Source organism: Pseudophryne corroboree, chromosome 8, assembly GCF_028390025.1.
Source record: "Pseudophryne corroboree isolate aPseCor3 chromosome 8, aPseCor3.hap2, whole genome shotgun sequence".
NCBI classification, from domain to species: Eukaryota; Metazoa; Chordata; class Amphibia; order Anura; family Myobatrachidae; genus Pseudophryne; species Pseudophryne corroboree.
Window position 1 is genome coordinate 1,278,676 of NC_086451.1, and position 18,454 is coordinate 1,297,129.

The 18,454-nt window shown below is 50.7% G+C and overlaps 1 protein-coding gene across 2 annotated transcripts in view; it reads right to left on the bottom strand.

Annotated features, from left to right (window-relative positions):
• Window positions 1-18,454, bottom strand: part of SNAPC4 (small nuclear RNA activating complex polypeptide 4) — a 164,652-nt gene that overhangs the window by 48,787 nt on the left and 97,411 nt on the right. For both annotated transcript variants that reach the window (XM_063935815.1, XM_063935816.1), the window contains exons 17-19: window positions 7,044-7,136; window positions 2,118-2,334; window positions 1,262-1,332 (exon numbers count right to left, since the gene is read on the bottom strand). In XM_063935815.1, coding sequence (XP_063791885.1) covers window positions 1,262-1,332; window positions 2,118-2,334; window positions 7,044-7,136 — 381 coding nt within the window. The remainder of the gene's footprint in view (window positions 1-1,261; window positions 1,333-2,117; window positions 2,335-7,043; window positions 7,137-18,454) is intronic.

Sequence of the window (18,454 nt, forward strand, 5' to 3'; positions counted from 1 at the left end):
TCCTTAAAGTGATTCTGCCACCCACAGAGCAGAAACGCCCACTCTGTGGACAGAACCTGTTTGCCATCTAAATTTGCCAGGAACTTAACGTAACTTCACACAGTTCCTGCCTTCACTCAATGATGTATTGCAGACTCCCTGACTGTAGGCAACACTCGCACATTTCACCTGTCACTGGCTTGATCGCAATGACAGGTGAAACGCGCTTCAGTACTAGGGGAATCCCTCACAGCGGGACCTGATGTAGCATGGACGGAACATATATATGGACGGTACATACTTTTCCTGTACTCTTACCAGCTTTGTCTACATTACGCTGGACAGCATTACTAGACAAGCTGAAAGCAGATCTACCTGGGATTCTCCTAGCCATGTGCATGGTGACACTCATTCACTAGGTCACTGCAGGGGCTGCACACAATGAAAAGCAGATATCTGGCTTATGTTGTCATGACTTCACCAGCTGCACTTTCTGAAATATGTTACTATGTAGAAATTGTCATACGCATTAACCATTTAATGTACATTAATCAAACTGTGACAATTATATATTCCTATGTGATGCCCAGGGAACAGTGCGATAAGATGCTCTCATTTAATTGTTCAATGCAGCATGGCAAACAATGAAAAGCAGAAATCTATTACCGACGATATGGGTCTATTCCTTCTTTGCGTTACCTTTTTTATGAGCACATATAGAGTAATTTCCCATCATGTGACTGCAGTATAGAAGCTGCTTTGATATCATATCCTGTACTGATTTGATCCATTAGTGTTTTGATATTTAGATAAGTTTGGAGTCTGTGCTAAAGTCACATTAGTATCTATTGCAGCTGAATCGCTATATGACCTTACACGTATTCTCGCCATCTGAGTATAGGAAATGTGTCTGGACATGTACCTATGACACCGCTGACATAATGTGCGGACTATGTGAATGAGCAGATTGATTGTTATGTTGCTCTGAGAACGTTTGTATTGTGATTATTACTACAAGATACAATTAAAAGTGAAGTTTTAACCTGTTACGTTGTAGAGTGCCCCCACAGAGTTTCTTTTTGCTTTATATATAAAACTTATGCCTAAACGCTAGGGGACCCGCCCATACATACAGTACTACCATATCACAACTGAACCACCCTATACCTACTCAATCTCCCAACACGCTGGTCATTATCTCACTAACTTGTGCAGGAAACAAGTCAATCGTGAATAAGCTGAAAGCGACACCCCACAAATTAGTGACCCCACAGAGACTCACCTGGATAAGCAGGGTGAAAATGGGGGTGCTGGTTATAGTCACAGAATGAAGCTTTTTCCTCATCACATCAGCTGAAAATAAAATAATCTTATTAGACTCCTTCACCCAGAGAAAGGGGGGGGGGGGGGGGTAGTTACACGATCTGGAAAAAATACTTTTTCCCTTTTGATAAACACAAAAAAAAACAAAAACTAAAAAACATCACCCCCAACTAGCATAAACCATGGGGGTCTCTACGCCCAGTAACACCACCGTGCAAACTATACCCAGCCTCTTCTCCAGGCTTCGGCACCCAGTAGAGGTGCAGCCAGCGGTGCAGACTGTAGGAGCTGCCATGCGGTACGGCCAGTGTTCCCCTTACATTTCCTGCTACACAGAACCTTGCGCTCTACAGTGGTCTCTGTTACATACAAACAGATGAATGAGCATTCTTATCTTCTATCCGGCAGAATACATGGGCTAATGCAGTCGCTGCTGTGAATTATATGGGTATTAGAGGTCAGAGAGGAGTTCTCAGACCATACTTTATAAGACGATGGTAAGCAGAGCGCCCTTATACAGGTCAGAGACATCGGAGATGACCCCTAATGCCGGCAATCAATGTCAGTAAGGGGACATATTCTTTATAATACACAAGTTTTCCTAAGGAACACTAACGTGGTGACATCAGAGTGCATGACTTACAAGTGATGACATCAGAACTCACTGCGTACACACTGGACATACGGACTAACACCCCTTGTATACCATGGAAAGGATCACAGAGTTCCTGTCTAATAGCACCATCATCTTCCATGCGTCAGATACCAGCGGATTCTCCATTTCTGCATGAAATAAAGCGGATTTGGACGTTTACCGTGTGTTCTCCTTTTCCTCCCGTAGTTTGCGGATAGCGGAAGAAAGACATTTCCCACCCAGGGGGTCACAGCGAATAGAAGCCTTCTGTCCACTGACGCTTTGTACAACTGGGACACTGAAAACCGCGACAAAGATTTCTCTGTGGTCTCGTGCCCTGGAATATCCTTCCCAGACCCGGCTGGGCACTTTCTAAGCTTCTGCTTCAGCCGCTGGACCTGAAAAGAACAACAACTTCATGTAAATAGGGATCAGACTGGGTCAGGACTGGCTCCCAGCAGCTGGGAAGGACAGGTGACGTGATAACAGGTAATGCATGAGATGGCCCCTCCCACAGAGGACAGGTAAAGTGACCCCTCACTGAGACCAGAGGGTGTGGGCCACTGTGTGCGGGTAACTCTGTAAAACGTTTACTCCCAGTTCTCCTGCACGCTGCTAGTTACACCCCTGACCACACGTCACATTATTCCAATGCATGAGCTGAAACAAAAATAACTGCGCAGCGTTCACAACGTTACAGCGACGATAGGGACAATGTGACGTTATACTAATGCGATGTACAGCACTGTAACGGTGTCGGCTTCACAACACTGTGGACTTTCTGAATGTCGATAACTTCTCCATATCCTGATGATTTAGACTCTAAAATTACCACTTTTACATTTTATAAGTGAGGTCTGACAGGTGATGGGTGGGAGCAGGGAACGTATTTGTACTTCCGCACCACCTGATAAGAGAAGAGGCACACAGGCTGTGCACATGGAGGTCTGACAGGTGGGAGCAGGGAACGTATTTGTACTTCCGCACCGCCTGATAAAAGAGGCACACAGGCTGTGCACATGGGAGGTCTGACAGGTGGGAGCAGGGAACGTATTTGTACTTCCGCACCGCCTGATAAGAGAAGAGGCACACAGGCTGTGCACATGGGGGTCTGACAGGTGGGAGCAGGGAACGTATTTGTACTTCCGCACCACCTGATAAGAGAAGAGGCACACAGGCTGTGCACATGGAGGTCTGACAGGTGGGAGCAGGGAACGTATTTGTACTTCCACACCGCCTGATAAGAGAAGAGGCACAAAGGCTGTGCACATGGGGGTCTGACAGGTGGGAGCAGGGAACGTATTTGTACTTCCGCACCACCTGGTAAGAGAAGAGGCACACAGGCTGTGCACATGGAGGTCTGACAGGTGGGAGCAGGGAACGTATTTGTACTTCCACACCGCCTGATAAGAGAAGAGGCACACAGGCTGTGCACATGGAGGTCTGACAGGTGGGAGCAGGGAACGTATTTGTACTTCCGCACCACCTGATAAGAGAAGAGGCACACAGGCTGTGCACATGGAGGTCTGACAGGTGGGAGCAGGGAACGTATTTGTACTTCCGCACCACCTGATAAGAGAAGAGGCACACAGGCTGTGCACATGGAGGTCTGACAGGTGGGAGCAGGGAACGTATTTGTACTTCCACACCGCCTGATAAGAGAAGAGGCACAAAGGCTGTGCACATGGGGGTCTGACAGGTGGGAGCAGGGAACGTATTTGTACTTCCGCACCGCCTGATAAGAGAAGAGGCACACAGGCTGTGCACATGGAGGTCTGACAGGTGGGAGCAGGGAACGTATTTGTACTTCCGCACCGCCTGATAAAAGAGGCACACAGGCTGTGCACATGGAGGTCTGACAGGTGGGAGCAGGGAACGTATTTGTACTTCCGCACCGCCTGATAAGAGAAGAGGCACACAGGCTGTGCACATGGGGGTCTGACAGGTGGGAGCAGGGAACGTATTTGTACTTCCGCACCACCTGATAAGAGAAGAGGCACACAGGCTGTGCACATGGAGGTCTGACAGGTGGGAGCAGGGAACGTATTTGTACTTCCGCACCACCTGATAAGAGAAGAGGCACACAGGCTGTGCACATGGAGGTCTGACAGGTGATGGGTGGGAGCAAGGAACGTATTTGTACTTCCGCACCGCCTGATAAGAGAAGAGGCACACAGGCTGTGCACATGGAGGCCTGACAGGGGAGCAGGGAACGTATTTGTACTTCCGCACCGCCTGATAAGAGAAGAGGCACACAGGCTGTGCACATGGAGGTCTGACAGGTGGGAGCAGGGAACGTATTTGTACTTCCGCACCGCCTGATAAGAGAAGAGGAACACAGGCTGTGCACATGGAGGTCTGACAGGTGGGAGCAGGGAACGTATTTGTACTTCCGCACCGCCTGATAAGAGAAGAGGCACACAGGCTGTGCACATGGAGGCCTGACAGGGGAGCAGGGAATGTATTTGTACTTCCGCACCGCCTGATAAGAGAAGAGGCACACAGGCTGTGCACATGGAGGTCTGACAGGTGGGAGCAGGGAACGTATTTGTACTTCCGCACCGCCTGATAAGAGAAGAGGCACACAGGCTGTGCACATGGAGGTCTGACAGGTGGGAGCAGGGAACGTATTTGTACTTCCGCACCGCCTGATAAGAGAAGAGGCACACAGGCTGTGCACATGGAGGTCTGACAGGTGGGAGCAGGGAACGTATTTGTACTTCCGCACCGTCTGATAAGAGAAGAGGCACACAGGCTGTGCACATGGAGGCCTGACAGGGGAGCAGGGAACGTATTTGTACCTCCGCACCGCCTGATAAGAGAAGAGGCACACAGGCTGTGCACATGGAGGTCTGACAGGTGGGAGCAGGGAACGTATTTGTACCTCCTGTCACAACTGAGGGCCTGAGCTGACGGAAGGCAGCCTCAGTTGTAGGGGCTGAGATGTACCGGAACCTGGGAGGTTGTATCAGACCCCTGGACATGTAAGTAACATGAAGAGAAACCGCCCGAAGGCGTGACCACGACAACTTGAGTAAAAGTCAATGATATTTATTTATGACAAACTCCATGCATCACAGAAGCAGTAAAAAGTAACATAAAAATCAGCAGAGAAATAATAATACAGTTCCTGGGTACTACAGGGTGGCAGGGGCCACAGAGCTCTGGTGGTATGAGACAGTTCTTATTATCTGCAAGTTGGAAAGTCCTCAACTGTAGCAATGAGGAAAGCCCAGGGTCGTACCAGCTGGTGTTCCAGGGAAAGCTGGACTGCTGTAGATAAAATGCTGCTGTGGGTACTGGTTAGAACCAGACAGGTGTTGGCATGGAGTGGATACTGGCTGGAACCAGTTAAATAATAAATAAAGCTTGAGAGCGATGCAATGTAGATGAAATGTAGAATTTGAGAGCGGAGAAATAATAATACCGGTGGAGAGTGGTAAACTGCAGAAAGGACACCGGCCCTTTAAGAGAAGCTGTACACTGCTGGAAGCTGAGCTGGAAGCAGGTGATGTTGTAGCTAGAAACAGGTGAGTCCAGAACGGATCGGAGAGTCAGGCTACACCGCAGATGGAATGCTGGTGCGGGTCTCTATAGCAGAAGTCTGGAGACAGGAGCTGGAACCTGGAAGACACTCACAGAAGAGAGACAAACTGGAACTAGGTTTGACAACCAAAGCACTGACGCCTTCCTTGCTCAGGCACAACCTATTTATACCTGCAGCAAGGAAGGCATTGGCTAGGCAATTATGCAAATTAATAATACTGACAACGGATTGGTAGGAAAGATCAGTTGACAGAATCCAAGATGGCTGCGCCCATGCAGACACTAGGAGGGAAGTTTGGATTGTAATCCATGTGGTCTGGAAAACAGTAATGGCGGCGCCGGCCACCGGAGACAGGAGACGTCAGGCTGACAGATGCACATCCGACCACGCGGACACAGCGGAGGCCGCGGCTGACGTAATCGCCACTCTGAATGCAGAAGCTCAGGGACGGCGGCGGAGGCCGCGGGAGACGCCATGCCAGATGTATAAGGCGTTACTGTGACTGCGTCCAGAGAGACAGGAGAGGATGCGGGAATGTGCACATCAGGATAACAGATGGGATCCGGTCCTGGAGCGCTGAGCCAGCCTTAGGAGGCATCTGATAGGTAAGAAATGGCGTCCAGATACCCGGATCGTGACACCTCCGCACCGCCTGATAAGAGAAGAGGCACACAGGCTGTGCACATGGAGGTCTGACAGGTGGGAGCAGGGAACGTATTTGTACTTCCGCACCGCCTGATAAGAGAAGAGGCACACAGGCTGTGCACATGGAGGTCTGACAGGTGGGAGCAGGGAACGTATTTGTACCTCCGCACCGCCTGATAAGAGAAGAGGCACACAGGCTGTGCACATGGAGGTCTGACAGGTGGGAGCAGGGAACGTATTTGTACCTCCGCACCGCCTGATAAGAGAAGAGGCACACAGGCTGTGCACATGGAGGTCTGACAGGTGGGAGCAGGGAACGTATTTGTACTTCCGCACCGCCTGATAAGAGAAGAGGCACACAGGCTGTGCACATGGAGGTCTGACAGGTGGGAGCAGGGAACGTATTTGTACTTCCGCACCGCCTGATAAGAGAAGAGGCACACAGGCTGTGCACATGGAGGTGTGACAGGGGGAGCAGGGAACGTATTTGTACTTCCGCACCACCTGATAAGAGAAGAGGCACACAGGCTGTGCACATGGAGGTCTGACAGGTGGGAGCAGGGAACGTATTTGTACCTGCTCTGGAGCCACACGTGTGACATTCCTCGCACATATAATGAATCACTGATGCCTCACGTGCGGATCCACGTCACTTACTGCAAGCCCTATAGTGCACTACTACCTCCGAGATTAACCCAAACACGCACCAAGCTCCTACATAATCACCATCTATGGATGTGCTAGATTCCTTGTATGGATCCTGTATATAACGGTCTGCAGAGAGCCGGTTACATTGCTGAATACAGAGAAACGCTGCGTCCAGTCTCATGGCCGATGCTGGCAGCCACCTGCGAGTTATAATCAGATGTAACAGCCGGCGTTGTACTAATGGCAGAGATACACAGAATACTGCACCTGCTGTTCCCGGTAAAGTTCTGTGTTCCGTCTCAGGACCGCGCGGACATCGTTCTCCCGGATCTGTAGCATCTGACACCCGCTGTCCGCGGCCTGGGGAGACAAGCGCAGAGATGTTACCAGACCACACAAGCCAGCACCTCACACACGCTGGCTGGCGGTGACCATCCTGGTGATCACAATACTGGCTGCGGCATCCCGACGGTTAAAATACAGACAGATCAGGACACGGAGTATTAGGCTGCAGGAGTGTGGGATAAGGTAAGGGTGCTGGAGGGGAAGGTTAAGCTGCAGGAGTGTGGGATAAGGTAAGGGTGCTGGAGGGGAAGGTTAGGGTTAGGCTGCAGGAGTGTGGGATAAGGTAAGGGTGCTGGAGGGGAAGGTTAGGCTGCAGGAGTGTGGGATAAGGTAAGGGTGCTGGAGGGGAAGGTTAGGGTTAGGCTGCAGGAGTGTGGGATAAGGTAAGGGTGCTGGAGGGGAAGGTTAGGCTGCAGGAGTGTGGGATAAGGTAACGGTGCTGGAGGGGGAGGTTAGGGTTAGGCTGCAGGAGTGTGGGATAAGGTAAGGGTGCTGGAGGGGAAGGTTAGGGTTAGGCTGCAGGAGTGTGGGATAAGGTAAGGGTGCTGGAGGGGAAGGTTAGGGTTAGGCTGCAGGAGTGTGGGATAAGGTAAGGGTGCTGGAGGGGAAGGTTAGGCTGCAGGAGTGTGGGATAAGGTAAGGGTGCTGGAGAGGAAGGTTAGGCTGCAGGAATGTGGGATAAGGTAAGGGTGCTGGAGGGGAAGGTTAGGGTTAGGCTGCAGGAGTGTGGGATAAGGTAAGGGTGCTGGAGGGGAAGGTTAGGGTTAGGCTGCAGGAGTGTGGGATAAGGTAAGAGTGCTGGAGGGGAAGGTTAGGGTTAGGCTGCAGGAGTGTGGGATAAGGTAAGGGTGCTGGAGGGGAAGGTTAGGGTTAGGCTGCAGGAGTGTGGGATAAGGTAAGGGTGCTGGAGGGGAAGGTTAGGCTGCAGGAGTGTGGGATAAGGTAAGGGTGCTGGAGGGGAAGGTTAGGGTTAGGCTGCAGAAGTGTGGGATAAGGTAAGGGTGCTGGAGGGGAAGGTTAGGGTTAGGCTGCAGGAGTGTGGGATAAGGTAAGGGTGCTGGAGGGGAAGGTTAGGGTTAGGCTGCAGGAGTGTGGGATAAGGTAAGGGTGCTGGAGGGGAAGGTTAGGCTGCAGGAGTGTGGGATAAGGAAAGGGTGCTGGAGAGGAAGGTTAGGCTGCAGGAGTGTGGGATAAGGTAAGGGTGCTGGAGGGGAAGGTTAGGGTTAGGCTGCAGGAGTGTGGGATAAGGTAACGGTGCTGGAGGGGGAGGTTAGGCTGCAGGAGTGTGGGATAAGGTAACGGTGCTGGAGGGGAAGGTTAGGGTTAGGCTGCAGGAGTGTGGGATAAGGTAAGGGTGCTGGAGGGGAAGGTTAGGGTTAGGCTGCAGGAGTGTGGGATAAGGTAAGGGTGCTGGAGGGGAAGGTTAGGGTTAGGCTGCAGGAGTGTGGGATAAGGTAAGGGTGCTGGAGGGGAAGGTTAGGGTTAGGCTGCAGGAGTGTGGGATAAGGTAAGGGTGCTGGAGGGGAAGGTTAGGGTTAGGCTGCAGGAGTGTGGGATAAGGTAAGGGTGCTGGAGGGGAAGGTTAGGGTTAGGCTGCAGGAGTGTGGGATAAGGTAAGGGTGCTGGAGGGGAAGGTTAGGGTTAGGCTGCAGGAGTGTGGGATAAGGTAAGGGTGCTGGAGAGGAAGGTTAGGCTGCAGGAGTGTGGGATAAGGTAAGGGTGCTGGAGGGGAAGGTTAGGGTTAGGCTGCAGGAGTGTGGGATAAGGTAAGGGTGCTGGAGGGGAAGGTTAGGGTTAGGCTGCAGGAGTGTGGGATAAGGTAAGGGCGCTGGAGGGGAAGGTTAGGGTTAGGCTGCAGGAGTGTGGGATAAGGTAACGGTGCTGGAGAGGGAGGTTAGGCTGCAGGAGTGTGGGATAAGGTAAGGGTGCTGGAGGGGAAGGTTAGGCTGCAAGAGTGTGGGATAAGGTAAGGGTGCTGGAGGGGAAGGTTAGGGTTAGGCTGCAGGAGTGTGGGATAAGGTAAGGGTGCTGGAGGGGAAGGTTAGGGTTAGGCTGCAGGAGTGTGGGATAAGGTAAGGGTGCTGGAGGGGAAGGTTAGGGTTAGGCTGCAGGAGTGTGGGATAAGGTAAGGGTGCTGGAGGGGAAGGTTAGGGTTAGGCTGCAGGAGTGTGGGACAAGGTAAGGGTGCTGGAGGGGAAGGTTAGGGTTAGGCTGCAGGAGTGTGGGATAAGGTAAGGGTGCTGGAGGGGAAGGTTAGGGTTAGGCTGCAGGAGTGTGGGATAAGGTAAGGGTGCTGGAGGGGAAGGTTAGGGTTAGGCTGCAGGAGTGTGGGATAAGGTAACGGTGCTGGAGGGGGAGGTTTGGGTTAGGCTGCAGGAGTGTGGGATAAGGTAAGGGTGCTGGAGGGGAAGGTTAGGCTGCAGGAGTGTGGGATAAGGTAAGGGTGCTGGAGGGGAAGGTTAGGGTTAGGCTGCAGGAGTGTGGGATAAGGTAAGGGTGCTGGAGGGGAAGGTTAGGGTTAAGCTGCAGGAGTGTGGGATAAGGTAAGGTTGCTGGAGAGGAAGGTTAGGCTGCAGGAGTGTGGGATAAGGTACGGGTGCTGGAGGGGAAGGTTAGGGTTAGGCTGCAGGAGTGTGGGATAAGGTAACGGTGCTGGAGGGGGAGGTTAGGCTGCAGGAGTGTGGGATAAGGTAAGGTTGCTGGAGAGGAAGGTTAGGCTGCAGGAGTGTGGGATAAGGTAAGGGTGCTGGAGGGGAAGGTTAGGGTTAGGCTGCAGGAGTGTGGGATAAGGTAAGGGTGCTGGAGGGGAAGGTTAGGCTGCAGGAGTGTGGAATAAGGTAAGGGTGCTGGAGGGGAAGCTTAGGGTTAGGCTGCAGGAGTTTGGGATAAGGTAAGGGTGCTGAAAGGGACGGTTAGGCTGTGGAAGGGATGGTATAGGGTCAGGGTGCTGAAGGGGATGGTTAGGGTTAGGCTGCGGGAAGGATGGAATACTGGGGGTCATTCCGAGTTGATCGCTAGATGCATTTGTTCGCAGCACAGCGATCAGGCTAAAAAATAGCAGTGCGGTGCAATGTGCACGCACGACATACGGACAAAACAAATGTCGTCGTTTTGCACAGGGTCTAGGGATGCATTTCAGTCGCACTGGTTGCCACAGAGTGATTGACATGAAGTAGGCATTTCTGGGTGGCAACTGACCGTTTTCAGGGAGTGTTCAGAAAATCGCAGGCGTGGCTGAGCGAACGCTGGGTGGGTTTGTGACGTCAAATCCGGACTGAATAGTCTGAAGTGATTGCAAGCGCTGAGTAGGTATTGAGCTACTCTGAAACTGCACACATTTTTTTCGTAGCCGATCTGCGATACAACCGTTCGCACTTCTGCTAAGCTAAAATACACTCCCAGTGGGCGGCGGCATAGCGTTTGCACAGCTGCTAAAAACTGCTAGCGAACGATGAACTCGTAATGACCCCCATGGTTAGGGTGTGGGAGGGGAAGCGTTTGAGAGGGTAAGGATAGAGGGAGTGGGAGGGGAAGAGTTAGGGGTGGGAGGGGAAGAATTAGAGGGTGGGAGGGGGAAGAGTTAGGGGGTGGGAGGGGAAGAATTAGAGGGTGGGAGGGGGAAGAGTTAGGGGGTGGGAGGGGAAGAATTAGAGGGTGGGAGGGTACTGTAGGGGATAATGGGATAGGGTAAGTGTGTGGGAGGGGAGGGATAGTGTTAGAACACTCCCCAAATTTCATCTGGATTTTGATTGTCGTGATTCAGCAGCCGATACTGTGACCGGTCACCGCCAGGACATCGTACCCAACACCTCTGCAGATGGCGACATGTGACGTAAAGCAACAGTTCCCTGCACTCAGCGTCTTCTATCTGCACAGTTATCGCTGCATGTGACGCACTAAAGACCTCAAATCATGAGATTGGTGGTCATTCCGAGTTGATCGCTCGTTATTTTTTTTTTCGCAATGGAGCGATTAATCGCTAATGCGCAATGCCCGTAGTGCGACTGCGCCAAGTAAATTTGCTATTAAGTTAGGTATTTTACTCACGCCATTACAAGGTTTTTTCTTCGTTCTGCTGATCGTAGTGTTATTGACAGGAAGTGGGTGTTTCTGGGCGGAAACTAACCGTTTTATGGGTGTGTGTGAAAAAACGCTACCGTTTCTGGGAAAAACGCGGGAGTGTCTGAAGAAACGGAGGATTGTCTGGGCGAACGCTGGGTGTGTTTGTGACGTCAAACCAGGAACGAAACTGACTGAACTGATCGCAGTTGCAGAGTAAGTCTGGAGCTACTCAGAAACTGCAAGGAAATACTTAATAGCAGAATTGCTAATCTTTCGTTCGCAAATCTACTATGCTAAGATTCACTCCCAGTAGGCGGCGGCTTAGCGTGTGCAAAGCTGCTAAAAGCAGCTTGCGAGCGAACAACTCGGAATGAGGGCCTGTTCTAAAATATGATCGACTACTGCCTGCGAAACAGCTGCGTATGCACGTAGGTCTCCCAGCCTCTATGTTACAGGGGTCACACAGCAGCTGCGTATGCACGTAGGTCTCTCAGCCTCTATGTTACAGGGGTCACAAAGCAGCTGCGTATGCACGTAGGTCTCCCAGCCTCTATGTTACAGGGGTCACACAGCAGCTGCGTATGCACGTAGGTCTCCCAGCCTCTATGTTACAGGGGTCACACAGCAGCTGCGTATGCACGTAGGTCTCCTAGCCTCTATGTTACAGGGGTCACACAGCAGCTGCGTATGCACATAGGTCTCTCAGCCTCTATGTAACAGGGGTCACACAGCAGCTGCGTATGCACGCAAGTTTCTCAGCCTCTATGTTACAGGGGTCACACAGCAGCTGCGTATGCACGTAGGTCTCCCAGCCTCTATGTTACAGGGGTCACACAGCAGCTGCGTATGCACGCAAGTTTCTCAGCATCTATGTTACAGGGGTCACACAGCAGCTGCGTATGCACGTAGGTCTCCCAGCCTCTATGTTACAGGGGTCACACAGCAGCTGCGTATGCACATAGGTCTCTCAGCCTCTATGTAACAGGGGTCACAGCAGCTGCGTATGCACGCAGGTCTTCCACCCTCTATGTTACAGGGGTCACACAGCAGATGCGTATGCACGTAGGTCTCTCAGCCTCTATGTTACAGGGGTCACACAGCAGCTGCGTATGCACGTAGGTCTCTCAGCCTCTATGTTACAGGGATGACTCGGCAGCTGCGTATGCACGCAAGTTTCTCAGCCTCTATGTTACAGGGGTCACACAGCAGCTGCGTATGCACGTAGGTCTCTCAGCCTCTATGTTACAGGGGTCACACAGCAGCTGCGTATGCACGTAGGTCTCCCAGCCTCTATGTTACAGGGGTCACACAGCAGCTGCGTATGCACGTAGGTCTCCCAGCCTCTATGTTACAGGGGTCACACAGCAGCTGCGTATGCGCGTAGGTCTCTCAGCCTCTATGTAACAGGGGTCACACAGCAGCTGCGTATGCACGTAGGTCTCTCAGCCTCTATGTTACAGGGGTCACACAGCAGCTGCGTATGCACGTAGGTCTCCCAGCCTCTATGTTACAGGGGTCACACAGCAGCTGCGTATGCACGTAGGTCTCCTAGCCTCTATGTTACAGGGGTCACACAGCAGCTGCGTATGCACATAGGTCTCTCAGCCTCTATGTAACAGGGGTCACACAGCAGCTGCGTATGCACGCAAGTTTCTCAGCCTCTATGTTACAGGGGTCACACAGCAGCTGCGTATGCACGTAGGTCTCCCAGCCTCTATGTTACAGGGGTCACACAGCAGCTGCGTATGCACGCAAGTTTCTCAGCCTCTATGTTACAGGGGTCACACAGCAGCTGCGTATGCACGTAGGTCTCCCAGCCTCTATGTTACAGGGGTCACACAGCAGCTGCGTATGCACGCAAGTTTCTCAGCCTCTATGTTACAGGGGTCACACAGCAGCTGCGTATGCACATAGGTCTCTCAGCCTCTATGTAACAGGGGTCACAGCAGCTGCGTATGCACGCAGGTCTTCCAGCCTCTATGTTACAGGGGTCACACAGCAGCTGCGTATGCACGTAGGTCTCTCAGCCTCTATGTTACAGGGGTCACACAGCAGCTGCGTATGCACGTAGGTCTCTCAGCCTCTATGTTACAGGGATGACTCGGCAGCTGCGTATGCACGCAAGTTTCTCAGCCTCTATGTTACAGGGGTCACACAGCAGCTGCGTATGCACGCAAGTTTCTCAGCCTCTATGTTACAGGGGTCACACAGCAGCTGCGTATGCACATAGGTCTCTCAGCCTCTATGTAACAGGGGTCACAGCAGCTGCGTATGCACGCAGGTCTTCCAGCCTCTATGTTACAGGGGTCACACAGCAGCTGCGTATGCACGTAGGTCTCTCAGCCTCTATGTTACAGGGGTCACACAGCAGCTGCGTATGCACGTAGGTCTCTCAGCCTCTATGTTACAGGGATGACTCGGCAGCTGCGTATGCACGCAAGTTTCTCAGCCTCTATGTTACAGGGGTCACACAGCAGCTGCGTATGCACGTAGGTCTCTCAGCCTCTATGTTACAGGGGTCACACAGCAGCTGCGTATGCACGTAGGTCTCTCAGCCTCTATGTTACAGGGGTCACACAGCAGCTGCGTATGCACGTAGGTCTCTCAGCCTCTATGTTACAGGGATGACACAGCAGCTGCGTATGCACGCAAGTTTCTCAGCCTCTATGTTACAGGGGTCACACAGCAGCTGCGTATGCGCGTAGGTCTCTTAGCCTCTATGTTACAGGGGATCATACAGCAGCTGCGTATGCACGCAAGTTTCTCAGCCTTTATGTTACAGGGGTCACACAGCAGCTGCGTATGCACGTAGGTCTCTCAGCCTCTATGTTACAGGGGTCACACAGCAGCTGCGTATGCACGTAGGTCTCCCAGCCTCTATGTTACAGGGGTCACACAGCAGCTGCGTATGCACGTAGGTCTCTCAGCCTCTATGTAACAGGGGTCACACAGCAGCTGCGTATGCACGTAGGTCTCCCAGCCTCTATGTTACAGGGGTCACACAGCAGCTGCGTATGCACGTAGGTCTCTCAGCCTCTATGTAACAGGGGTCACACAGCAGCTGCGTATGCACGTAGGTCTCCCAGCCTCTATGTTACAGGGGTCACACAGCAGCTGCGTATGCACGTAGGTCTCTCAGCCTCTATGTTACAGGGGTCACACAGCAGCTGCGTATGCACGTAGGTCTCCCAGCCTCTATGTTACAGGGGTCACACAGCAGCTGCGTATGCACGTAGGTCTCCCAGCCTCTATGTTACAGGGGTCACACAGCAGCTGCGTATGCGCGTAGGTCTCTCAGCCTTTATGTAACAGGGGTCACACAGCAGCTGCGTATTGTCAAAGTAAGAAAAATATCTCTACACACACTGCCATATTTGCACCTCATACTGGTCCGCGCTGCGCATGCGTACGCTCTCCCGTACGTGCACATACTCACAGTCGCGGGCACCCGCAGGCGCACGGTATGCGTATTTACGGTAGAGTTTATGTGGTTGTAGCGTGCGACTCATTCGTTACATATTTTCAGTAATAATGTATTTTATAGATCATGGTCCCTTTGATAGATTCTGAAAGTTTAGTTAACATAGCATGTTCCTGAACAGAGAGATCCCTCTTTGTATTGTACGAAGGGTCTAACAGGGGTCATACAGTAGTGTTTGGTACCCATCGGAAGAGTATTTAAATAGCAATATTCCGGTGTTGGTTTGGAGCGGATTAATCGCTCGTGCGAATAGTTATGGACATAAGAAGTTTATGTCCATTTACTATTATTTGTTCTTATTTAGTCATGCGGCGGGAAACTCAGTGTCCCACCCACCTGAACAGTTGGAAGCAGTCACAACCCACCTGTATGAATCAACCTATGACCTTTTGTTATAATGCGAAGCCGAATTCCTGTGTCCAATGAACAATGAGATTGTAGGGACCATTGAATTGTATTGTGTGTGGGGCATAAATAGGCAGGCCGACCGTATCCAGTTCACTCTCTTCAACGGTTCTCATTGCTGATAATCGGGAGCTGGATATCGAGGCGCATGCGATTGTTTCCCCTTGTGCGTAAGTGTTTCTCCGCAATCATATTGTCTTGATGTTATTGTGAGCCATTTCTCTCTCTCTCTCTCTCTTCTATTTCTCCCGTATTTTTCCCTTAATTGTATTGTATTGTATTTCCTGTGTAGTTATCTGGTTAGTTAGTCTATGTTATATTGTAGTGTATGCTTTGTACTGTGATTCTTTTGCAAGTATAATAGTCATAATACATATAATAGGTTTTGGACCCTAAGCCCAGGTATCTGTGTATTTCTTATAGTGTTAAGTATTCCCTGAGCGTCGGTGACGCTCAAGCAGCTTTGTAGTTAATCAGGTTACACCAGGTTGCACTTACACTCTGTCACCACACTAAGGTTTACTGTATATTTCGTTGTTAAAGGTATAGATATAAAGGTTTAACGTTATAAGCGTCTGCACCGCTGGTGATCTCCTCGTGGTCCCGAGCGTCCGCTACGCTATAGCGAATCATTACGTTAGTCGGCAGCCAATAGCGTGCCTGCCTGTGATCTCTGGGCCGTAAGCGAACGTGACGCTTGAGCGTCTCGACTACGGTTGAGCGATCGTTACGCAACTTGCGTACCCTTACGGTACTTCTTACGTAGATAGCGTACAGTGTTCTTAGACCTCTTAAAGTGTTTTATATACGATAAATATTTAGCTTTATCAATTGCGGGCTCGTCCAGTCCTTCACATATCTGCACTAGGTAGATCAGCAGACATTATCCCTCAGCAAAGGGCGGGAGGTTGTATCCCTCGTAGTGCTGACGGGATAAGCGTCTGCTTCGCTTAGGTAAAGGGTGCTGAAGGAATCCGGGAACCGGAGGTAAGAGCAAAACGCTAGTGTCTTTTAAAACTGTTTATTTTTCTATCTTGCGTACACACGCACACATATATATCTGCATTCCTTTTTCATTTGTGTATTTTCGTATATCACTCTCCTGTCTGCCAGTTTTATAGTTGATAAAAGTGCTAAAAGAGATTTGCTGTTATTTCATAATTTAAGAATAGAGGTAATAAAGTTAAAATATAGACAAACACACAGTTTTGCCTGGGAGATAAGGCGAAGTCAGTGTGGTGTGTGGTAGATGATCAAGGATCATCTACATTGATAAAAGTATAAATTGTGTTACGGTGGATCTTTGCTTTGCGTGCACGTGTCCCTAACAAAGACTTGCGTACGCAATACAAAGGCCGACGCACGCAGCGTATATTACTCAACGGAGCGTCCGGTTACGCCCACGTAGCTCAAGTCACGATAAGTTGATTTTTAACGCAAAGCGATAAATAACGCAAAGCGATAAATAACGCGAGGCGAGAAATAACGCGAGGCGAGAAATAACGCAAGTCTATTTTTGGGTGTCCGAAATTTAAATTAACAGATCCTGCTCCTAATTGGTAACACATCTGGTCTAAAGAAAAATTTCTGCGCAGAAATAGAAATAGAAAATAAGAATTTACTTACCGATAATTCTATTTCTCGGAGTCCGTAGTGGATGCTGGGGTTCCTGAAAGGACCATGGGGAATAGCGGCTCCGCAGGAGACAGGGCACAAAAAGTAAAGCTTTAGGATCAGGTGGTGTGCACTGGCTCCTCCCCCTATGACCCTCCTCCAAGCCAGTTAGGTACTGTGCCCGGACGAGCGTACACAATAAGGGAGGAATTTTGAATCCCGGGTAAGACTCATACCAGCCACACCAATCACACCGTACAACTTGTGATCTAAACCCAGTTAACAGTATGATAACAGCGGAGCCTCTGAAAAGATGGCTCACAACAATAATAACCCGATTTTTGTAACTATGTACAAGTATTGCAGACAATCCGCACTTGGGATGGGCGCCCAGCATCCACTACGGACTCCGAGAAATAGAATTATCGGTAAGTAAATTCTTATTTTCTCTATCGTCCTAGTGGATGCTGGGGTTCCTGAAAGGACCATGGGGATTATACCAAAGCTCCCAAACGGGCGGGAGAGTGCGGATGACTCTGCAGCACCGAATGAGAGAACTCCAGGTCCTCTTTTGCCAGGATATCAAATTTGTAGAATTTTACAAACGTGTTCTCCCCTGACCACGTAGCTGCTCGGCAGAGTTGTAATGCCGAGACCTCTCGGGCAGCCGCCCAAGATGAGCCCACCTTCCTTGTGGAATGGGCCTTAACCGATTTAGACTGTGGCAGGCCTGCCTCAGAATGTGCAAGTTGAATTGTGTTACAAATCCAACGAGCAATCGACTGCTTAGAAGCAGGCGCACCCAACTTGTTGGGTGCATACAGTATAAACAGCGAGTCAGATTTTCTGACTCCAGCTGTCCTGGAACATATTTTCAGGGCCCTGACAACTTCTAGCAACTTGGAGTCCTCCAAGTCCCTAGTAGGTGCAAGGCACCACAATAAGCTGGTTCAGGTGAAACACTGACACCACCTTAGGGAGAGAACTGGGGACGAGTCCGCAGCTCTGCCCTGTCCGAATGGACAAACAGATATGGGCTTTTTTGAGAAAAAACCACCAATTTGACACTCGCCTGGTCCAGGCCAGGGCCAAGAGCATGGTCACTTTTTATGTGAGATGCTTCAAATCCACATATTTGACTGGTTTTAAACCAATGTGATTTGAGGAATCCCAGAACTACGTTGAGATCCCACAGTGCCACTGGAGGCACAAAAAAGGGGTTTGTATATGCAATACTCCCTTGACAAACTTCTGGACTTCAGGAACTGAAGCCAATTCTTTCTGGAAGAAAATTTACAGGGCCGAATTTGAACCTTAATGGACCCCAATTTGAGGCCCATAGACACTCCTGTTTGCAGGAAATGCAGGAAACGACCGAGTTGAAATTTCTTTGTGGGGCCTTCCTGGCCTCACACCACGCAACATATTTTCGCCACACGTGGTGATAATGTTGTGCGGTCACCTCCTTTCTGGCTTTGACCAGGGTAGGAATGACCTCTTCCGGAATGCCTTTTTTCCCTTAGGATCCGGCTTTCCATCGCCATGCCGACAAACGCAGCTGCGGTAAGTCTTGGAACAGACATGGTACTTGCTGAAGCAAGTCCCTTCTTAGCGGCAGAGGCCATAAGACCTCTGTAAGCATCTCTTGAAGTTCCGGGTACCAAGTCCTTCTTGGCCAATCCGGAGCCATGAGTATAGTTCTTACTCCTCTACGTCTTATAATTCTCAGCACCTTAGGTATGAGAAGCAGAGGAGGGAACACATACACCGA